At 41.5% G+C, this 24,535-nt stretch overlaps 1 protein-coding gene across 4 annotated transcripts in view; it reads right to left on the bottom strand.

The window, feature by feature from the left end:
- Nucleotides 1-354: 354 nt before the first annotated feature.
- sgcd (sarcoglycan, delta (dystrophin-associated glycoprotein)) overlaps nt 355-24,535 on the bottom strand; it is a 260,353-nt gene continuing 236,172 nt past the window's right edge. For all 4 annotated transcript variants that reach the window (XM_017705158.2, XM_017705159.2, XM_017705155.2 and 1 more), the window contains exons 7-8: nt 10,094-10,217; nt 355-3,140 (exon numbers count right to left, since the gene is read on the bottom strand). In XM_017705158.2, coding sequence (XP_017560647.1) covers nt 2,967-3,140; nt 10,094-10,217 — 298 coding nt within the window. In that variant the 3' untranslated portion in view covers nt 355-2,966. The remainder of the gene's footprint in view (nt 3,141-10,093; nt 10,218-24,535) is intronic.

Below are 24,535 nucleotides of genomic sequence, written 5' to 3'. Positions count from 1 at the left end.
TGCTGGGCTTTAGTTACATTTAGGGAATCATATGCTTTCAAAGAGGACGTTTAAGAACATCATTTATTTTTGCCCACCGCTAATTATTTGGTGATATGAAGCTGAAGTCTGTGATTCACCAGCTTCTTGTTGAAATTTTCCCGTTCCACCTTAAATGGAGCAGCAGTTACATTCTGGTGCTTCAGGCATCAACACTGCTGGACTATTTAAGGTGGAACAGGAACGTTAGCTAGCTAGCTACCAAGACATTAGCATGCTTTTAGCGAATTTATATAATTTATTTATGCCTGTTATGAAGACAATGACCATAATACATTGAAATGACATTAAACTAAGATAATACAATAGTTATATTTTTTTAACTGAGAAAATACATTTGTGAGTTTCTTAGGTTGCTCGCGCAGCCATCTTGCCAGTTTTTCTTTGTTTTTATCAAAATACTCTGTTTGGAACCTGTGAAAATCCTCTATTTGGAGGGAAATGTAGCCCTCAACAAAACAAGTATCTCAACAAAAATTGGGACACCCTAAACCTAGATGTGAACCCTAAGGGCCCAGTGGTAGGGGCAAGGGGTGAAATGGAATTGGGCCTTGGAGAAGCTTTAGAGAATTAAAAATGCAATTAATTTGGATTGTAATTAAAGTTTGGATTAAATGGCAGGCTTTGCTGTTTGGATTATGTTGTTGTAAATAATTGAGAGTAAGGCAGGTGGGAAACAATACCTTGCTAAAGCTTACTCGACTACCTGACCACTATTCTGACCACATTATGCTGGATGTAAAAATTCTTAATGTTTTTACAGCTTTCTATTAATGATTTAAAAACCTATGAAATTTCAGAAGACAAATCTATTAGAAACATTTTACTCATATTTCTGCAACAAAATTAGTGTTAGTTTTCAAAAACACTGATTCTGAGCTTCTGAAGAGGGGTTTTGAAGCTTTTGAACAATTTTCTAAAACTATTTTCCATATTTTATAATCGCAGTGTGAAGATATTGCAATTATGACAATACATAAGGAATTGTAATGAATAAAAAAAGTCAGATTATCTTCCATTTTAGTTTCTTTTAGAAATTTGGCCTCTGCTTTGATGCATCTTAAAAAGCTCCCAAGCATTAGGAACCACAAGAGATACTTTTCCCACATGACTGCAGAATATCCACATATGCTGAGCTCTTGTTATTGCTGAAATTTTCTTGCTGTATTAATTTTTTTAATTAGGCATCAAAAGTCTTTAAGATTATGAACCTGCATATTCAGTTGTCCAGATTTGAACTGGTATATTCAACCCCTAAACACAGTGTCCTAGTCAGGTCTTAATCTAAGACCTATTAGTATCTATGCTATACAATAAATTATTCAGTAGCAACTATGAGGCAAGTAGACTTTGTAAGTTATATTGTTCTGAGGGTGAGAACTAAAGTGTGGGCACACATACAGACCCTTGCAGTTTAATTGGTTAAACCTAAACGCAATTTTTGTATCTTGACAGAAACTTGGAATTTTTGCTACCTGGAATTTTTTCTGTTGCCAGGAAAGAACGCACTGGTGGGCAGAGCATGGATAGGTCATTTAGAATTTCAAAATGTTGAAACAAATAACCAAACAACAAAACTGTCACATGAGCCAGAGATTGGCAAACATATTCTGAGCCCTGCCAACTTTCAGATGAAGGTTTGAGTTTGAAACGCATTTATGTTTTCCACATAAAGCCACGTGAACATTTACGGTAGATCCTCAGTCTAGAACAGAATGTGCTGCACATTGTATGCGTGAGAGCTTGCAACAGTTGGCAAAAATTCAGCTATAGGACACTGAAAGTCATTCAGGCCCTCCAGCCTTTTTTTGGTTCATCTTTCTGGTTTGTTTTTATTTCTGTTTATCATATAAGATCAAATAGAGAAAAATACATAAAACCTTGTGGTAGAACTTTTTCAACACACAAACATACTGGTGTACACACACCCACACACACATACACACATTCCAAGAAGAATGCAAAGGCCAAATTCCCCACCAGCCGCTATGAAAGAAAAGCACTTGTGGCCAAAAATCATCGTTTTTCTTAGTGCTGTGCCAAATAGAAGGACACAAAGGACAAGAAAAGACATTCAGACTAAATAATTGTGGCCTTTTGCCTATCTGCGTAATGAAGCAGTTACCAACACCAGAACCTCAATGATGGGACGTGTCTGCGGCCGCGGTCATTTGTGTCCTTTGCATTCTTGTACTTTTGTACAACTGAAAAAGTGTCGATTTCCAGGGGCAAAGATCACCAAAGAAAAAAAGTACATCAAAATAAAAGTTTCCTTGTCAAAATAAGTCAGTGAGATGTGCTTCTTCTTGCCACGAGTGCATTGAGATAAGGCACAGGCACTGTTCTCCTCTTTGAACAGAGTGGGTGTGTTTGGGTCAGTCCCATTGCAAGCACAGTTTTAGTTCGGGTGATCACCATCACTGTACGTCCAGTTTGGATGCGACATTCACTTATTGTTTCCATGAGCGAGCACTTCTGTCGCGATTTGAAAGACGAAGTAGTAAAAATAACGAGGTGACCAAAAGCGTGTTACAGATGGAATCGAATAGAAAAAGAAAAGGACAAATTTAGCATTCACTGCATGAGCTGATGCACTCCACCTTTACTTAAAAGAACCAACAGCTACGGAAATCTGGGACGCTTGATGGCAATAGTACTAAAAAAGTGCAGTGGAATTGCGGTGATCACCCAAAAGTTTCTTGCTTTTGAAATTGCCTTCGCAAACAGGCTTTGACACTGAAGTGTCTCTTCACAGATCTTGAGAAAAAAATCAGTTCTTATCATAGTGGGACTCTTCAGAGGACCAGGTTCGCAGTTTGTGTGAGTAAAACAGACAGCTGTATATGTGTGGGTGTATGGCTGTTTGTGTGTCAGTGTGGGGGGGTGTGTGTATGTGTGTGTGTGTGGGTCTAAGAGTTAAAGAGTGTCTAGAGGCAGATATTGTTGCTGATCTGGCAGGTGGATCCTGTTCCAGCTTGAGATAAGAAGAGTTTCCCATTGGGGCAGACACACACCTCATAGACAGTCTGTCTGGTTCCTGAGGGGGAGGCTTTCCCCTCGGGCAGACGCAAGAGCTTGATCCTCCTGGCATCCAGAGTGATCTGAGGAGAGAAAGGAGAACACCAGCCTGTAATACCTGCCCAAAAAATAAAAGAATAACAATGCAAGTAACATTCCAAAGTTTCTATCACAGCCATCCACAAGCATGTGCACACAAGCGTTTCAGAATATTTTTGTAAAGCGTAAAAGATTCTGATTATTTGATTATATAAAAACAAATTGTTACCCACAACTTGGCCATGACTGGGTAACATGCCCCTTCAATGAGCAGCGTTGGGTGTAACGTGATGACTTTTTTTTAGTAATGAAGCAGTGTGGCACATTACAGAATGAGTTTTTCTGCATTTCTACAGGCACTTTTAGGTCCCAGCAAAACATTTTTGGAGATATGTTCATTTTATGGTAAAATAGAAAATGTGTTTTATGTCACAGCACATTTCACATACAAAGACGGGTGTGAAATGTAATGAGCCTTTACCAGTTTTGTTCATATTCCACATCTGTGTTTGATCTTCATTTGCATAAAAATAATTTTTCAGTTGAATCTGTATTGTATGTTCAGTTCTGTTATTTTCTAAAAATATGCAGGTCCCACTTCACTTCTAGTTACTACAGCACTGTGGGGAAAATATGTGTCCCAGGATTCACAGAAAAGTCAATATCATTTTTTTTTACATTTATATTTTTCTGTGTCCCCTTACCATACAACGTAGCTAGTATTTTGGATTAGAATTTCAGAATTCATATTAAAATCAAATATATTAGAAGTTGTCTCTTAAGATAATGTAACAGGCTCTTTTCTATTTATACCTAAAAACAGTGAAAATGTCTTGTCCTTATCACATCAGCTCCAAGTGCTGCAAATAGAAATTCAGTCCTGATTAAATTAGCTGTACAGATTAATTCAATTCAGATTGATCAAATTAAAGTTTGTTCGATTTTGTGTAGCAAGTTATTTTTGTATTACAGACACTGTTAAATAATTCATTTTTAGTAAGGTCCATTTTCTAGAGGGCCTAAAGTTGCAGAAACACCCATAAATTCCTAATAGCATTACAGGGTTGCCACCTTAAAAAGAATTTTGTTACTTGTGTTACTCATAATTCTTTCGAACGATCAACAGTAATTACATAATTATCTAATTTACAAACCCAATTTCAAAAAAGTTGGGACAGTAGTTAAAAGCCTAACAAAAACAGAAAGCAGTGATTTGTAAACTCTGTTATACAGGTATTGTGCCTTATTAATTATATTGATTTTTTTCTAAATAAATGCCCATTCCAAATTAGACACAACACATTCCAAAAAGTTGGAACAGAGGCCGTGTAAGACTGGGCTCCCAAGCATTAGGAACCACCCGAGATACTTTTTCCACACGACTGCAGAATATCCACATATGCTGATCATTACATGTGTAATGATCAAAAACACCTGTTTTGGAATTTTTCACAGGTGAATAAGTAACAGGTGATGCTGTCATGAATAGGTGTAAAAGGAGCATTTACGAAAGGTTCAGTCGCCGCTTTGCAAGAAACTATGCAAGCAAATAATCAAACAGCTTAAGAACAGCGTTTGTCAAAGCATGACTGCATAACCTTATTAATATATTCAGAGAATCCAAAGAAATCTCTGCATGTAAAGAGCAAAGTCGAAACCGAAAGCTGATGAATACCCGTGACCTCTGATCCTCAGACAGCAGTGCATTAAAACCAACAGGCTTCTGTAACGAATACAACCACATTTGCTCGGGAATACTTTGAAGAACCTTTCTTTGTAAACACTGGCCATTGCTGCATCTAAAAATGCAGGTTAAGACTCCACTATGCAAAGCAGAAGTCATACATCAACAACATCCAGACATTAGTGTTCTCAGTTCAGTTGCATGTTTCTATGTTTTTGTACAGCGATAGCCATTCAGAATAATAAAGCCTAACTAGCTGTGTCTCGTTCAAAGGTGGGCATAGTGACATGACTTTAAATGATGTTTACTGTGGTTGGCTATTTGATTAGTGAAATGACTACTGAGTTTTCCTTTGTACTTTCCTATTGGTGAGAATTTGTCTGGGATTTAAAGAGTAACACAGACATAAGGCAATGTCTAGTGAGGGTACTTTTCTAAGAAGTAATAAGAAAAGTAATCCCATTACAGTTAGAGCTGTTACAAATGTTTAGAGTTGAATTCTAATGCTAACTGTTGAAAAAGACAGGGAAAGTAGCTGCTTTCGTAGTTCCGATACAGTTGACAGTCGGATGACTTTAGCATTCATGATGCAAATGTTATGTGGTTATATGCATCCCTGAGCACCTTGGAATGTGTATTGAGCGATTGCATCACAGTGTATCGCAAAGACACGTTGGACCCCATTTATATCTACTTTCCAGTGTCCGTTTATAATCAGGTCACCCAATAAGTATATAAACAGGGCCTAAGAAATAAATGCTTAAGAAAAAAACAGGGCTTAAAAACAAAAGTTCTAAATGATTTTTGAGTTTGACAGTGTTCTAGAAAAAAAAACAACAACTTTATTTTGGATCAATGCCTTGTGTTATTATTTGGCTGAGCTGCTCTGTGTCTTATTGTTTTCTGTGCATTTCATTTCACCTCCCATTCCTGTTTGGATTATTCCCTCTTACCACTTCCTATAAAAGAAGCATCAAGTGCTCTGGTGTGTTAAATGTTGTCTGTGGCTCAGTTTAAAAGAGCCCCTTTAGGCACCTTTTGTTTCTGAGAGTAGTTGCCAGTGGTTGGTAGCATTAAACAGAAAGTACCTGCAATACATACTGATCTGCAAATAATGCATTAGGGATGATCATGACTGTGGATTTTTAATACAACCTGACAGTTATTCTCTTATTTATACATATAAAACAAATTATGGAACTCCAAACTTACCCACAACATGATAACAGTCTTTTTTGTACAAAATTCTTTAGAGCCTCTAGGTTGAAACATGTTACGTTAGCCTAGTTAGTGAAGATAGAATAATTGAGTCTTAATACAACAATAAATGCAGGCACAGTTAGGAATTTTATCTTATTTTAACTTTAGGTTTTGGTATCATAAATATCACTAGCACTATAGGTTATGAACGTTAGCCAATGCTGGCTTATTAGGGCACTAACTATAGATAATATTTACACGTATGTGTTTAATGCAGAAAAGTTAATAGTACTCTTACACGGCTTCTGTTCATGTTATAAACAGTGGCTGCCCGGAATCATCGCTGCGTTCCCAAATACACCAATAATTCAACTAAATATGCTTACTGTGATTCCATTCAACACAATTTTAAAATGTTCACGTTAAGCTGAAAAAGTTCTGCTTGTCATGCGTCACTTTTAACGAGGTAACAGTTCAAAAATGAGGTTAAACTGAACTGAAGAGCGAATGTGGGCTGTGATTAAGAATGCTCAGCTCCAAGATAAATATGTATTCCCTGATGTACAATCTTACAATGCTGGAGATCAGGGGTTGCTTAAAACCATGAGAAACAAACTCCTCGCCACAGTATCTTAGCGAATAGTTTACTGTAATGTAGAAATATGATGCTGTGTCTCTGTGCTGGCTATGGTGTTCAGGCACTTGCTAATGTTTACTTGCTAATGAGTAGGAAGGATTAAACCTGGTGGACTTTTTTTCCAAAATGAAGCGCAGTAAGTGCAGATATGTTTACGGATGTGTGATGTTAAGCATAAAGATCCACTCCACTCCTTGTCCACTTTGCAAAACTTCCTTATTGGTTTAGACGCAGAACTTTGTGGAATATGTGCAGTGCATGCGGAAGTTCGATAACAGCCGGATATGATGACGGAAACAGGTGTATTAAATCTCAAAATGCTTGGCAAGTAATCATGGCCTTACAAATGTCTAAAAATGAGGTGATAGACTGTTGAAGATAATATTAATAAATAACAAAAAGCCCTTTGCCTGCAGCAAGATGAGGACAAGATTGTAAAAATATATAGACCACTATTCTAGCATTTGTAGGTTTCATGGCTCGATTAATATTGTTGTATGCTTTAAAAGAATCGTTGGTCCCAAAATGAAATTACTATGCCATACTGTATGATCAAATTGGCACAATGCGTAACAATCCTACTGTTTCTTTTCATGTTTTTTTTATGTTTTTAATGGTCAAATATTCCTCCATCTCCTTGCACGTTAAGTATCTTTTCAAAGAACAGCTACAGAGAAGCGGAAAAGATAGACAAGTGCTATTACGGAAAATAGAATGGGCTCCATATATAAATTAGACTTCAGTTTTTTTTTTTCGCTCAATATGTAGTTACAATATACAGTAGACGTCTGCAAATAGTGTCTCTTTAGAAACATATCCAAATATATCTGTGTCATCCAGCAATAGGAGTAACATTTTCCTGTCTGCAGCAAGATATTTTGCACACAGAGGCCAACGTTGCCGACAGTGTTCCTCCACTAGAGCACAAAATCATTCGATCTGACAAAGTCCTCGCTCGGCTAAGCTGGAAAAAGTCAAACCCGGTATATCCAACCAATTGAAACAATTTCAGTGACATAAGCACTGCAGTCTGTCTCGCTTAAACGCACTCTTAGCCCCTCACCCGGACCGTATCAGTCTCATTTCTCACTTCCTCTCTCGTGCAAGACTCCAGAGAGCGTGTGCTTTACCACAGCGGGGCAGAGAAAACCCGTCAGGATATAAAAAGGTAAGAGGAGTCATTACTGACAGCCTGGGGGGAAGCATACCCATCAAATGACCTGGAACACTTTTTAAGCAGTGGTCTCAGCTGATTCTCCAGGCATCTGCTATAGAGCAAATTTGAGTGAGACAGGGGAGGGGGGGGCTGCAGGGCTTTTTGGGGGGGGGAACTAATGTGCAATCCTCCAGACTAATTGTGCCCAAGCCTCTGAGGGACTCTCGCATGGTGGTGGTGTCTGGTAAAAGAGCACGGCAAATTAAGCGCCAAGGGCTACGGCAATGGAATATGCAAGTGAGCGGAGGTTGTTAAGGGAGCAGGACCTGGCACAGTGAGTCTCAATGCAAGCCCAGTGCTCTAACCTGCCCGTGGTCTTCCAAAACCACTGTAGGCACAATGAATTACTGTCAGATGGTAGACAAGAAATCCTATGAACACTTTCTACCCTGATCATCATTCTGTGATGGCTCTGGATACCATGCTAGGCTCTGTATACCATGCTAGGTTGTGTTGACCACAGATGTATTTTTCATATGACAAGTAGATACGTTTTTATTACAGTTAGGGCCAGTGGTGCAACTATGATCTTATTAGCCTAAATGCCGAAAAAAATGAATGGGCCCCCATTAATATTACACAGCGTACTGGTTGAAATTCTTCCTCAGGTGTGAGTTTTAGCAGGAACATTATACTGGCATACCAAGTGCAAACCACAGCAACATAGTCCATTTAGAGGCTGAGTCAGGGATGTTTCAATCACGTTTTGAACACAAATGAAAAGACAGCAGACCCTTAGTCACCTCCCACGGTTAAGTCCATTTCATCGAGGTAGATCACATCGGTCTGAAGGTAACAAACATAAACCAATGACCCGATGTTTGACTAACATGGACCTTAACTCAGCATGAACTCGTGGTCAGCTGCATCTGCTGACGCCATTGTTTGGGGGCTTGTGCCCACAACATGCCTTGGACCAGCTGGTACTGAAGAGTGAATGTGTAATATGTTCCAAATTCCAGCAGTGTCTGGAGGTCAGATTAGAGGGCGCACACCTATAAGACAAACGACTTCAGAACTGCCATGCAGCCGAAGCTGGCTTCTTGAATTTCCTTGAACGACCTTAATTGGTGCAATCATTTACATTCAGGTGCTAGAACGTAACTGCTGAGTCTTTTAAGATGTGAAAAAACATTTAGCACCATTTTTTGTTGGACCTGTGGTGCTTTTGAAAGCAATATTGGCATAGGTTTAACTAAATATTTCATTGGTTTTGTTTTTACTATTTTGCATAAAAACTGGAGAATTTGATAGAATGTCATAAAATGTTTCAGATGTGGTTTGGTTGTTGAAAATGATTCTTAGTAAAATGTGAATATACCACTCTTAACCTATAAAATATGTTTACTTAAGCACCAAAAGTTTTATTTGAAAAAATATGTAGTGTGGACGCAATTAGAATTTTTAATTATACTGTGTGTGAAAATTTTAGCTCTACTGTTTATTACTACCCCCCATACAAATATTACTTTCAATGGGGGGAAAAAAGCCTGAAAGTGTTTGTGCTTGTTTATTCACTATTGTCTCAAACAAGTTGAACTTCTTAGTGCATCCCACTTCGCCCACTTTGTATTATGTAATACCAAAGAAAAGCCTTGGAAAGACAGTGATGCAGAGCTCCCCTTTCTTGGCTGCAGTCTAGCTACTGGCATGCAGCTACTATGTGGCAAAAAATGCACATAAATGAATATCCATCAGACTGTTTCTTACTAAAATTAAAATATCAACTAATCATTGACAGCAAGCTGTAATAATTTAAAACTTTTGTAATTGATTTTTATTGAGTAATCTCAACAGCTCTCATCACAATGCTACAGTATCAAAACCAAGCTATTGTCGACATTCTCCATACCCTGCAGTTGTTACTAACATGGACCATGTTGTAATTACTGACATATTTTTTGACCATATGGCGATAATCTTCTGATTTATCAAACGCTTCAAACCCTGCGCACCAAATCTTCTTCTTACAAGGTTATCAGTACTTCCCCAAATGCCGGGTCATGGATATCTCCTGTAATTGCCATTGATGTATTGCAGGCTCAGGGCTCCTTCTTCCTCTGCAGAAGAGGAAGGACCATATGGATATGAACATACTTGTCTGGATAGGAACCAGCAGCAGATGGGGTGTCAAAAATGTGGAGCGGATCAGATTGTCCAACACGCCCATGGCGTCAACAGTATTAGGAGACTAAATGAGGACTCTCAGTGTGTGTTGGGTGAATTTGGGGGTGGGGTGTACAGAACAGAGGACAGTTACCTCTCCGTCTTTAGACTCCAGACGCAGATCACTTCTGCATGTGGCTTGGATGTCACCTGCCTCTGCCTGAATCTGCACACCTTTAGGAGCCTCCATGTACAGTGCACGGGTGGGAGACTCCAAACTGTGAAACAGAATAAGACATACACATTTACCAAAAAGAACCTGTGTGTTTCAAGGGCGTCTCTTTGAAGAGCTATTTTTGTAAATGTCCTAATGTGAAGAATATTTTTGAAGTTGAAAGTGTACACATCCACATCATGAAACGGTTCTTTTCCAATTTACTTATCCATGCTCCACCCCTAAATGTGTTTTGTCATAGTTACTGTTACAAGGCTGGCCAAAATTACATTAAACCGAATGAGAAATTGTAACACACAGGTCAGTTTTCAGTAAAACGTTAAATATTGAAATTAGACCACTGCAATGCTTATTTACAGTACCTACGTTGAGTTTATAGTTTAAAATACTGCACTACCAAGCTGTATTCATATGTAATCAATGTCTTATGAGGCAAGATGAGAATGTCTGAGGACAACAGAAATTTTCGGGCTAAATGTGGGTGATAATGTAGGTTTATTATGATGGGAACAAACAATGTGAAATATCAAAACCAATCCAGTGCCCTTGTGGAAGCAGAGCTCCAAGTAAGAGGCGGTGCTGCACTCGTCAACACTGTCTGATGGACAAACACTGTTAGGCCATGAACATTTCGCAAGTCAGCATGACTAAAAGAGTCCCATGAAAAACACTAGAGAGAAAATCGTTACATTAAAACAGACTTAAATGATTTTAGACCACTGCCTGTGTTACAAAATAATGTACTCATAGGCAGATCATCGATAGGTTAGGTAATGTTTTTTTTTTCCTTCAAGAACCCTACATCCAAGACAAGAACCATTTAGGAACCTTCTTTAAAGTGTAGAGTACAAATACAATAAACTGCTTTGCACTTGCGCAGCACACAGCAAGGTGGGTGACAATATTTATTTATCTATTAAAACTGTCCTCCAGCAAAGCAAAGTACTCCAGAAGATCATCTTAACTTTTGACTGAGTGCAGCATTCAGAAAACATAAAAAATGGGTAAGGGTAAGTATTCAGCAAGTGCACCCGTTTTCCTGATATGCCAGAAAGATTAAATTAATTGTGCACTACGCTATAAGAAAAGTAGGACTGATGAGAAATCTTTTTTGTGTGCTTGGGAGAGCATGAGACACTGGAAGGAGAATGGATCCCTGGAGACAATATCATTTACACCACCTTCCTGAACGTAATTGAAGATAGTACATTTCCGAGCCTAGTCGGAGATATTAGGAAAGAGATATTCTGTAATTGTGCCCCGAACGAAACAAGTGTTCCAGACAGGAAAAAAGAAAAAGCTTTGCAAGCTCATTACTTTGTTTGGAAAGGTAGTTGATGCTAAAGATGCATTTCAGGCAGCTGTTTCCTGCCTTTGTCTTTATAAAGAGGCGGTACATTCTCTCAGAGACACACAGCTCACCTCAAAGTTCAAGAACGTTCTAGGTCAATTAAAACTCCTTGCCGTACTTTGTGTGCTTTAAGGCCTGCAAAGTCCAGAGCTGGCAATAATGAGTAAAAGAGAGAAGGAAGCTGTTGAACATTTATGTGAATTAGATCATGGTATCTGGCACCCACAGCCTACATTCACTGTTAGCACTGTTCGCATTTAGGGGAAGTATGTCTTGAAGCCCATTGGGTGGGTAAACAAAGACTCCTTTTATAGCCTTGCAATTATCAGTCTCCCAGACAAAATATTTCAACCATATGCCAACATATTACTCCAGGAACAGTCATGCCTGCAGGCAGTGCTCACAGAAACAAACGGTCTTGACCAAACAAAAAAAATGTCAGATGATTACGTCAGAGTTGGAGCCAAGTTTGTTTACCTAGCAACAGAACTGATAGCTCATGGGTGACAACATGTGAAACTAATTACTTTTGCGATATTTTGTGCAGGCAGTTATCACGCATGCTTTCTCATGCAGCCAAATGGTTGAGACCTAGGTAACTGTGTCAAAGAAATGAAAGGAAAACATTTTGTTTGTGTGAGTGTTGGAGGAGTATGTGGCAAAAAGGCATAAACCCAGTGCAGTTAATGAGTCATTCAGGGGAGTTTCTGATTAGCATTCTTTCAGATGAAGAGAGTAAGGAGGCATGTGGTGAGCGGGTAAGCAAGGCCAATCTGATAGAAATGGGGAACATAATAGGCAGCACGCAGAGATGGAATTCATTAGGGAATTCCAATACAAATAAGGACAGCACTATTTTTGGACAACAGGGGCGGAAAATAAATAAATAAGAGGAGGGGGTGTTGGTGCTAAATAAGCTAACCACATTGACAACTTTTACTCTGCCTCATCTCACAACAGGAGAGCTATTGCAGAGTTTAAGGGATACAAACAGGAGCACAATTAGCATCATTAGCTTGATCAAACATGAAAGCGGCCTTCATTATCTGAAAATCCGGTACTCGTCCCTTTGAATTTCAAACGCGCCGGCATCTGCTAGCTATCAGTATTCAGGGGGAGGCGGAGCAACATTACACAGCGCTGTCAGGGAGTGAAATGAAGCAGATTATGGGACACAGTGTAAGTGAGCAGCACCTGGGCCTACTCAGGAGAGCTGGGCGTTGACTAATCTGCTATGGTGAGGGGAACGAAAAATAATGAGTAGAAATTAAATGGATCCCTTTAAAGGTGTAGGACAGGCACGAAATGACCCACATCGTCAGCGGCCGAGAGAGAGTTCCTTAGCGGTTATTTAGTAAGCTTCGCTTGCCATATAGGTTCACTTTGTAGTTACAGACTGTAGTCCATCTGTTTCTCTACTTTGTTAGTCTTTCTTTTCTCATAATGGGTCCATCCTTCTATCTCCAAAATGGAAACTTTACAGGAGAAGGAAAAAAACAACTTTACTTCTAATGTTAGTCAATGGAACCAGAGCTTTTTCCAAGTAGTTCTTTTGGTCCATTTTTCATGAAATTTACATACAATGTAAAGAGTAACAGGAATTTTCAAATTGTGTCAGAAACTAAAAAAAGGTTTATATATATATATATATATGTGTGTGTGTGTGTGTGTATACAGACAATTTCCATTTTTATTTGTCTACATTACCTGGACATCATCCTTTACATTATTTTGTGAAATGGACCTGGAATAAAATCAGTTTATATTAAAAGTTAAGAAGGTTTTATTGGAACGCATCTCAAAAATAAAGGTATCAAAAAAGGGTTTTTGGCATGATTCCACAGAGGAACCACTTTTGATTTAGAGTACCTCTCAGTGGATGGTTGGCAAATGGATGGTTTTAATGGATGCCAAAGCAAAAAAACACCATATCTGCCTTTTACGGCATGTTCCTACTGCATTTCAAACAATCGCTGGTGTGATTGTCCTGTTAGTGCAGTTTGTTGAAACAAGTGAAAAGAACAAGTGCTGTTCGTAATAAGTGGATCGAGACCTCCTTTTGAACAAACTCTGGTACAGTTTGTTTGAAATATGAATGCAGTGCAGACCAAAAACTTCTTAACACATCAAACACAGAATGAACCACAGCCTGTTCTCTACAGATGGTCTTTGGTACGTGCAGCAAACAAGTTCTGATGCTATTTTCACTCGTGCATGTGTTATACCATTACTTCACCAGAACATATCAAATATATTATGTATTAATGTACTGTGTTTTGCCCTTATAAAAATAGTAAGACATTTGAGGTCATGTGTTACAGTGATTTCACCAATGCTTAGCATTGTGGGAAAATCATACACTTCATACAAATGATCGCTAGGAATGCATTAAACCCACAAGCTCAGTTTAACCAGAATACAGCATGATTCAGAAAGTTTGTTGGATATTATTCCAGTTGTTGTCATATGTACATCATAAAATTTCCACAAGCAGCTTCCACAAATTTTTCATTTTCCAGCATCAGAGAAAAAGCTGAAAACATAATTTTTAACAGAAAATTACACAAAAGCCTCAAAAACTATCCATCCATCCATCCATCCATTTTCTAAGCCGCTTTTCCGTCAGGGTCGCGGGAGTTTGCTGGAGCCTATCCCAGCGGTCATTGGGCGAAAGGCAGGATACACTCTGGACAGGTCGCCAGTCCATCGCAGGGCAGACAGACAGACACAGACAGTCACTCACACCTAGGTGCAATTTAGCATGTCCAATTGGCCTGACTGCATGTCTTTGGACTGTGGGAGGAGAACCCGGAGGAAACCCATGCAGACACGGGGAAAACATGCAAACTCCACACCCCGGTCACCCGGCAGGGGAATCGAACCCAGACCCTCCTCACTGTGAGGCGACAGCGCTACCCACCACGCCACCGTGCCGCCCCGCCTCAAAAACTAAATATATTACATTTTTTTAGTACTGTGTCTAGTAAATCTAGAAATTGGTTGCATTTTCGGCAGCTTAGTTGTTTTCCTTGTTTTTTTTTTTGTCTGTTTCTTTTTTTCTTCCTAAGAGCCTCTTGGCAGCCACACATCCTTTCAGACCCATAGTGTTGAGTTGTCTTCTCACAGTGAAAGGATGGACAGAAACAGATTTTTTCAGATCTGAAGCGAGAGTACAGCTTGATTTTCTCCTCTCTCAAAGATTGACAGTTTGGGTGGTCTATCAGGTCTTGCACAGTTTCATGTGCAATGAGTCTCATTTTAGTCTGTATCTTTTCAAACTTTTATTCTTTGACTTTCCTCTTCCTTATACAATTGAATGTGTAATCGATATCTAATCTCCTCAGAAATATCTCCTGAAACAGGAATAAGTTGTACTTTTTGGCCATTTTGAATGGAAATTAAATACATGAAGGGTGGTCTCAGAAGGGACTGTATTCTCAGTGCCCCGCCTCTGCCCACAACTGCCGTCCCCCACAGCTGATAGCTCACTTTAGCAGTTACCTTACAGAAAGAGATTGAGTAGGTTACTGTGAAGAATGTACACAAAAGGAACCAGAGAGAATCAAAACAGAAGCACAGACATCCTCCTGATGTTGGCACATGTGGTACCACCCGCTGAGATAAAGCACTAATCGCATTTCACACTTTTCTTTAGAAAGCACAGACACCATCCAAATACCCCGCAATGTATAGTCCCACATCACTGCAGAGGGGAAAAGTGGGAAAGGTTGTGTAAATCTGTGTACATTTTCATAGGATGTTACATTATTGTGTCCTTGGACGAATCAACCTAATGACAGCTATCTGCATTGCCAGTAACCTGAGAGGAGAGTTGGAGTTGTCATGTTGCCAGTTCCATTCATTGACATCCTCAACGTTCTCCAATGACCGGAATATGAGTATGTTTTACCATATGTTATGCATTGTGAGCACTTGTTCGCATGTTATTCTAATGTAATTTAATGTGATCAAATATCAGGGGCTTTGCCTGGATGAGTTTTTTTGGCTGAAGGCCTTTTTTTATTAAGCTCCAAATCTTAGTGTTGCTCCATTAACGTTTTATGTTTGTTTACCCTGAGATGAGCTGTAGTCATAAAATCATGAAATGCCAGCATAAACGTAATCCACTTTATAATAAGCCTTTGTTTATCTGCTGAGATAAACAAATATCTGATATCTAGTTTGATATTGCATATGCTATGGGATTTGCAATACTATGTTAGCTCCAAGTTAGCTGCATACAGGGTTACTTTAAAATGTAATTCCAGTGTAGCTTACCGATCAAAAATGATGCTGTATTGAAAATGTTATTTGTATTGTTTGCGCTGTGATGGAAATAAAAATAAAAACAAAGCGCAGAATGCCTTTAAATGACAACAATGTCCTTATGTAATGTAGGCTACTTTACATTTTGAAAAAGTTTCAATTGCCTCAGAGTAGGACACACTAAGCAAAAGTTCTGGAAATTAAGATCAAGTATTTCAGTCACACTGCACTGTCGTAAGTGCCACCTTTGCTACAAGTCAGTTGCTGAAATTTCTGACCTACTAAATATGCCCTAGTCAACTGTAAGTGCAATTATTTTGAAATGGAAGCAAAGAGAAACAGCAGCTCAGGCGCAAAGTAGTAGACAGCTGAGTCGTGTAGAGAAAAATGGACTGTCCTCTTTGCAACACTCACTGCAGAGTTTGAAACTACCTCAGGAAGCAACATAAGCACAATAACTGCATCCTGAGCTTCATATTATATTTTTCTATGGCCAAGAAGCTGTGCAGCCTATGCACAATGCCAAGCACTGGATGGATTTGTGTAAAGCAAACCACTAGGGAGTATGTTTTACTGTCTGCCAGTCTAATGGTCGAATCTGGGTTTGCTAGACACCAGAAGAACGCTGCCTACCAAAATACACAGTGCCAGTGAAGTTTGGTGGAGGTGGGATAATGGTCTGGTGCCGATTATTTTACGGTTTAGGTTCATCAGCTTAGTTCAGGTGAAGGGTGATGTTAAAGCTAAAGAATACAAGGACATTTTTGACAATTATATGGTTCCAACTTTGTGGCAACATTTTGAAGAGGGCTCTTTCCTGTTGCAGCATGGGCATCCAGGATCATAAAGACATGGTTTGACTAGTTTTATGAGGACGAACTATATTGGCCTGCACAGAGCCCTGACCTCAAGCCTTTTCAGATAAGTGGAGGTTGTTACAGCTGCAAAAGGGGTGAAGCCAAAATTAATGCCCATGGTTTGGGCTGGCATGGACTCTACAAGTTAGTGAAAAGGCCTCTACTAGTATATCAATTAGTCAGTCTTTTCCAAGGGCACAAGATTATTCAGTGAAATTCTCTTTATAGATATACAGCAGTGAGCAGTCCAGTGCTATCTTTCTTCATCTGGGTACATTTCATAGGCACAGATTTCAGCAAAAGCAACACAGCAAAAAATGCTCTATGCAATACTTCTAGCTTTGGTTGTTGCTTAACCTAGTTTTTTCTAGATGATTTTATTCTTTTTCAGTGCAAATTTACTGAATAAATTTAATGAAAAAGAGTTAGGCCAAAATGAAAGTTTTTTGGGCACATGCCCAAAAAGGGTGTCCTGTGAGCAATGAGAAAATGAGTTATTTAGACTAATGATGTTAACCTCTCCTTGGATCACCACCTTATCGTGGTGGAGGGGTTTGCGTGCTTGAATGATCTTAGGAGCTATGTTGTCTGGAGCAAAAGCTCCTGGTAGGGTCTCCCATGGCAAACTGGTCCTAGGTGACAGGTCAGACAAAGTGTGATCCATAATAACCCCTATGAAGACACAAAAACAGGACTTGCGTACCCTGCCCGGAACAGGGTTACCGGGGCCCCACCCTGGAGCCAGGCCTGGGGGAGGGGCTCGCCAGCGAGCGTCTGGTGGCCGGGCATTTACTCATGGTGCCCGGCCGGGCCCAGCCCGAAGGAGTTACATGAGTCCCCCCTCCCATCGACCCACCACCAATGGGAGGGGCAGTAGTAGGGGTTTGTTGCGTTGTGGATCGGGCAGTGTCCGAAGGCGTGGGCCTTAGCGTTCTGATCCTCGGTTGCTGAAACTGGCTTTTGGAACTTGGAACGTTACCTCACTGGCGGGGAAGGAGCCTGAGTTGGTGCGCGAGGTTGAGAGATACCGGCTAGATATAGTCGGGCTCACCTCAACACACAGCTTGGGCTCTGGGTCCAATCTCCTTGAGAGGGGCTGGACTTTATTCTTTTCTGGAGTTGCCCGTGGTGAGAGGCGGCGGGCAGGTGTGGGCTTTCTCATAGCCCCTCGACTCGGTGCCTGTATGTTGGGGTTTTCTCCGGTGGACGAGAGGGTAGCTTCCCTACGCCTTCAGGTTGGGGAACGGGTCCTGACTGTTGTCTGTGCTTATGCACCGAACAGCAGTTCAGAGTACCCAGCCTTCTTAGAGTCCTTGGGAAGGGTGCTTGAAAGTGCTCCTCCTGGAGACTCTATTGTCCTACTGGGGGACTTCAACGCTCACGTGGGCAATGACAGTGAGACCTGGAGGGGTGTGATTGGGAGGAATGGCCTCTCTGATCTGAACCCGAGTGGTGTTCAGTTTTTGGACTTCTGCGCAAACCACAGTTTGTCCATCACGAACACCATGTTTGAACACAAGGATGTCCATAAGTGCACATGGCACCAGGACACCCTAGGCCGCAGTTCAATGATTGACTTTGTAGTTGTGTCATCGGACTTGCGGCCATGTGTTTTGGACACTCGGGTAAAGAGAGGAGCTGAGCTGTCAACTGATCACCACCTGGTGGTGAGTTGGATCAGGTGGTGGGGGAAGATGCCGGTCAGACCAGGCAAGCCCAAACGCATAGTGAGGGTTTGCTGGGAACGTCTAGCAGAAGAACCTGTCAGATTGATCTTCAACTCACACCTCCGTCAGAACTTTGACCAGATATCGGGGGAGGTGGGGGACATTGACTCAGAATGGGCCATGTTCCGTTCCTCCATTGCTGAAGCGGCTGACTGTAGCTGTGGGCGTAAGGTAGTTGGTGCCTGTCGGGGCGGTAATCCTCGAACCCGGTGGTGGACACCCCAGGTGAGAGATGCCGTTAAGCTGAAGAAGGAGTCCTACCGGGCATGGTTGGCCTGTGGGACACCAGAGGCAGCTGGCAGGTATCGACAGGCCAAGCGATCTGCAGCTTCTGTTGTTGCCAAGGCAAAAACCCGTGTATGGGAGGAGTTTGGTGAGGCCTTGGAAACTGACTTTAAGTCGGCTCCGAAAAGATTCTGGCAAACCGTCAGGCGACTCAGAAGGGGAAAGCAGTGTGCCACTAGCACTGTATATAGTGGAGATGGTGTGCTGCTGACTTCGACTGAAGACGTCATTGGGCGGTGGAAGGAATACTTTGAGGACCTTCTCAATCCCACCGACACGTTCTCCAGTGAGGAGGCTGAGTCTGGGGACATGGGAATAGGCTTGTCCATTACTGAGGCCGAAGTCGCTAAGGTAGTTAAGAAGCTCCTTGGTGGCAAGGCTCCAGGGGTGGATGAGATCCGCCCTGAGTTCCTCAAGGCTCTGGATGTTGTGGGGCTGTCTTGGCTGACACGCCTTTTCAACATTGCGTGGACATCGGGGGCGGTGCCACTGGATTGGCAGACTGGGGTGGTGGTGCCTCTTTTTAAAAAAGGGGACCGGAGGGTGTGTTCCAACTACAGGGGAATCACACTCCTCAGCCTCCCTGGCAAGGTCTATGCAGGGGTAATGGAGAAGAGAGTCCGGCTTATAGTCGAACCTCGGATCCAGGAGGAACAGTGCGGGTTCCGCCCTGGTCGTGGAACACTGGACCAACTCTTCACCCTCTCCAGGATTCTGGAGGGTTCATGGGAGTTTGCCCAACCAGTCCACATGTGCTTTGTGGATCTGGAGAAGGCATTCGACTGTGTTCCCCGGGGTATTCTGTGGGAGGTGCTTCGGGAGTACGGGGTACATGGCTCTTTGCCACGAGCCATTCAGGCCCTGTACAAACAAAGCTGGAGTTTGGTTCGCATAGCCGGCAGTAAGTCAGACTCGTTCCCAGTGAGAGTTGGACTCCGTCAGGGCTGCCCTTTGTCACCGATTCTATTCATAATTTTTATGGATAGAATTTCTAGGCGCAGTCAAGGGAAGGGTGTCCGGTTTGGTGACCTCAGGGTCACATCGCTGCTGTTTGCAGATGATGTGGTCCTATTGGGGACATCAGGCCGCGAACTTCAGCTTTCGCTGGATCGGTTTGCAGCCGAGTGTGAAGCGGCTGGGATGAGAATCAGTACCTCTAAATCCGAGACCATGGTTCTCAGCGGAAAAGGGTGGAGAGCCCTCTCTGAGTCGGGGATAGGCTCTTGCCTCAAGTGGAGGAGTTCAAGTATCTCGGGGTCTTGTTCACGAGTGATGGTACAAGGGAGCGGGAGATTGACAGGCGGATTGGTGCTGGGTCAGCAGTGATGCGGGCTCTTTACCGGTCTGTTGTGGTAAAGAAAGAGCTGAGCCATAAAGCAAGGCTCTCGATTTACCGGTCGATCTATGTTCCCACCCTCACCTATGGTCATGAGCTTTGGGTAATGACCGAAAGAACGAGATCTCGAATACAAGCGGCCGAAATGAGTTTCCTCCGCAGGGTGTCTGGACTCTCCCTTAGAGATAGGGTGAGAAGTTCAGTCATCCGGGAGGGACTCGGAGTAGAGCCGCTGCTTCTTCACGTCGAGAGGAGCCAGCTGAGGTGGTTCGGGCATCTGGTTAGGATGCCTCCTGGACGCCTCCCTCGGGAGGTGTCACAGGCGAGTCCACCTGGGAGGAGACCCCGGGGAAGACCCAGGACACGCTGGCGCGACTATATCGCCCAGCTGGCCTGGGAGCGCCTCGGAATCCCCCTTGGAGAGCTGGTGGAAGTGGCTGGGGAAAGGGCGGTCTGGGCTTCATTGCTTAGGATGCTGCCCCCGCGACCCGAACCCCGGACAAGCGGAAGATAATGGATGGATGGATGGATGGATGTTAAATGTTTTGGAGAAAATGTAGCTTGTTACAATCTACAAAATAAGTTAGAAATAGCATCACCTGTACAATTTCATCTAACAAAAACATTGTTCCCCTACATTTTTTCTCACTACTTCATGTAACACTGGCAAACATAATGTGTTTCTTTGTATAGACACTAAAGTATGGGTAGCATTCTAAGAGGTTGCTGATTTAAATCAACTGGTGGTGAGAAGAGAAAGAGTAAGAAGTGGAGAACAAAAGCGTTTAAAAAGAAGCATCTTATACCAGTGCACCTTGGACTTTATGTATTCCTAATGGAGAAAAAAACCCCTGAAACCTCTGTATGTGTATAAATTGACACATGCCTTTGTTTGGACAGGTAACTTTGATTCCCAGGTTGTGTTTCTTCTTGCATTTATGAAAATTTAAAATAGCCTAAAAATATCTTAGATAAGTAGAATTCGAAAGTAACTTAAGTCATTCATTAACTTTGTGAAATTAAACATATACAGCAGTTTCTATTAATTAGTGTAAATGAATCAACAGTCCTAATTGAAAGACTAAAATAAGTGCATTAAAACATAGATACTAACCTTTCTGGATTAAAGGCAGGATATCAGTAGGCTGTAGACTCTTTTTCAAGGACTGATCTTTTAAAATGATGTAATTCAAAGAAGTAAAGCATTTAGGTCATCAACTAAAGGTCAAAACATCTGAAAACAGAATGCACTAGAAGTACGTGCATGTCCTCTGACTTGTGGTCAGTGTCAATACAGATACATACAAAAGTTTTGGGATTTTTTGAAGTCCCTTAAGGCTGGAAGTTAAGGTGCCCCTTCCCCTCCCAGACCTCTGGAAAGAAGAAAAGGGGTTACAGAACCTGAAACAAGGGGTTTGACTTTTTTTGACGTTTTTAAATTCAGGGTTGTGTATTTAAAAAATAGCACCCTTACTTCTGGAAAGAAGCCCACAGCTTTTGTACTCCACTCACTCTTACACTTCACAAATCTTTCCCTTGCTCCCTCTCCTCTTCTCTAGTACCATCACATTAAAACCAAGGCAGACAGAACCCTGCTGAAAAAAGAAACCACTAAAACCACCTGTTGGTTCTCGTACCAGTTGGTGGAAGCACAGGGTAAATGTTTCTAATAGGGTGATGGGTGTGATATAGAATAAGATATGATGTAAAATAGAAAAAGCCAAGGTGGCTGCTAGAGACACTTTATTTACTCCAGAAAAAAATATTAAGACAATATCCAGCTTCTTTCAGTGTCTCCTGTTTGAAGTAATTCAGGCCCTAGGTAACGTTCTCCATGGCACCACTGGGTGAGCTGATTATTTGCGCAGAGATAATGAAAGGACCCTAGGTTCAGTGTGACCTGCGTACGGCACACACTGTCCATCCAATTACTCTCATAAATACGGCCCGCAGCGGGGCTCAGCGAGACGCTCCTGGCCTGTTTTCAACCTGGACTGGAGCAATGACCCCATTGCAGTGCCACTGGGGGCAGCTTCCAGAACTATTGCAGACGTGGCATAGCTTTTAATGATTACAAATCTCCTCCTGCCTCTGGGTCGGGAAAAGGTAGAACTGCCATGGCTGTTGAGCAGTAAAGATAAGAGATGCCTCAGAAAGCGATCTCTAGCCAGCCTCTATTTATTCTGTAAAACTCATTCTACAGCCAAATGTCTCATCCGGTGCCTCTTCCTATTGCTCTTTTCTTTCTTCTCCTCCCTCTCATTTCATGGGCTAGAGTTTCTCTGCAGGCAGGTCAGTGAGTTGGTGTCTGTCACACTGCATTGTCTTGGAGCTTTAATAGGTTTTTTTTTTTTTTTGTTCTCCTCCCTATTATGAATTGCATTGAATAGAAGAAAGGTGAGGCTTCATGACAACATAGTATTAGTAAGAAGCAGAAAAGTGACACGCATGGTAGCTGTGGAATTCCAAATTGTTACCTGCCAAGCTTTTCAATTCTACTTAAAAAGAGAGAAAAAATGTCATTTTTGCTTCTGCTCAGATGGAAATAACAGAAGAATGAGGGTCAACATTTTACATTCAGCTGTCTGTTTCTTACAAGCAGGTTTGCACCTAAATAAAACAACACATCTCAAAAACAGTAATTACACGAAAGCGAGAAAATGTCATCAGTGAACATATTTGGCTCCATTCCAAAAAAAAAAAAAAAAAACAACAACAAAAAAAACCACTTGAAATATTGACAATGGGGAATGATTCACAGTTCATACAGCGAAATCCTCTGAGAGCAGGACGGGCTTTTTTTTTTTGCAGTGTTTCTCGCTGTTGTTTGAGGAAACCGAGACAGCTGATTTTCCACACGTACGTGGAGAAGATCCATAAGAAAAGTTTTCAGCTATTGCTTTCATCATATTTTTCCACAGAATTCCGCAATAGTTCTCCCTGCCTAAGAGCCAAACAGCCATGAGAGTAGCATACAGACTTTAATTTACTCTTCTTATTAAAGCCTTCTCTACATGCCATTGTGTCCATCAAAGGTGAGCACAGTTTTTGGTCAGGACCTTCTATTTGAACAAGGAAGCTAATGCTTGGCAACATACTTTAGACTTCAGTCACTGTTACTCTGATTGAACAGATCATTTCATGTCTAAAATAAGCTCATGATTTGAATTCTGGGCTGAATGTTTGCTCATACTTGTGTGGATTGTGCGCCACGTTACATCTAACCAACAACAGACTGAGGTGCTGGAACTCTGTCAGTACTGCCGCTGTTCCTTTTGAAACATTTGGTGCATTACTTTAATCAACATAAGACCCTTTATATCAGAACAAGGTGTACTTGAATAAGCAAAAGGAGCAAGCTTGATCTACAAGCTTTTCTTTGAGAATTATGACAAGAATTGAGAGGTTAAGGATCTTGATGTTCCTCAAGGTTAGCTAAAGTTAGCTGTGTAGTGTCTTCTAGAATACTCAGTGCTGTGTAGGTTGGGAGTAAAGCTAACAGTTGTATTAGGTCACTGAACTTTTATTTTTAAGTTAGTTTAATACATTGGCACATTTTCCCATGTGTCTAACATTAGATTGACGATCAGAAATATGGGCCCACACCCAGGCCCTTAAAATCACACAGCAGCTAGGGTGAGATAAAGTTTTTGAACTTCCTCTTATCCCCTTACTCTGACATGGAATAACACTGAGATGATGAATAAGCAAGGTTGTTAGTCGCTCTCGGATTTCTAATGCACAGTAATGACGTGGCTCCCTGCGCTGAGATTACAACTTCACTTTGACTGATGGCTGTCAGTAGGTTGTCCTTGCGGCTCTCACAGATGTGGATAGCCCACGTCAGCCTGTCAGTACTGGTGGCTCTGCTTCTACTTGAGTTATCTCAGGCAGCAAAACCAGGCACAGAACCTGGGCCGGCATGTGTAGATGTGTGCATATGTGTTGATGCGTTAATGTGTGTGTGGCTGTGGAGGTACTAAAGCCCCACAGGCCATTTATAGCTCATTATTCTCTGCTAAATGTGCATTACTTGCCATATCTGACCCACGTGCCAGCATCCTCCCTCTGCTCAGCTATTGGCATTGCACTTCACGTGTTTGTTTTAGTTAATGAGAATCTCCTTTAATTAGATTTTGATGAGCATCCGGGCATTGATCTGGGAGGGAAGAGTGCCTGTCCAAGAGGAGGAGTTGCCAGCTACATGGACATTGATCTTCCCTTGTCTGTATCCACACAGCGCTGCTTACTCTTCAGATCTAACTCCAGCCTTAAAGGGGCTGTAAACTTTCCCTAATCTGTTTTTTTTTCCCCCCTGGTGTTAGCTGTGATGTCCTGCAGGGATTCACTGCTGGTCAGATACAAAATGATGCTGGTCATTTCCAAGAGATTTTGGAACTTTGTGTTTCTTTTGTGAGATGAAACAGTATTAGAAGTTGTTACCTTGTACCAATCAGAATATATCCTTTTCACGTCTTTATCTGGTGCAGTGGTAGTCGTCACAGTAGAAAACTATATTACAGCATCAGCAACATTTGC

Source organism: Pygocentrus nattereri, chromosome 16 (genome assembly GCF_015220715.1).
Source record: "Pygocentrus nattereri isolate fPygNat1 chromosome 16, fPygNat1.pri, whole genome shotgun sequence".
In the NCBI taxonomy this organism is placed as follows: Eukaryota; Metazoa; Chordata; class Actinopteri; order Characiformes; family Serrasalmidae; genus Pygocentrus; species Pygocentrus nattereri.
The sequence above is the reverse complement of the archived record's forward strand: the minus strand, read 5'-3'. Positions and strand labels throughout refer to the sequence as shown.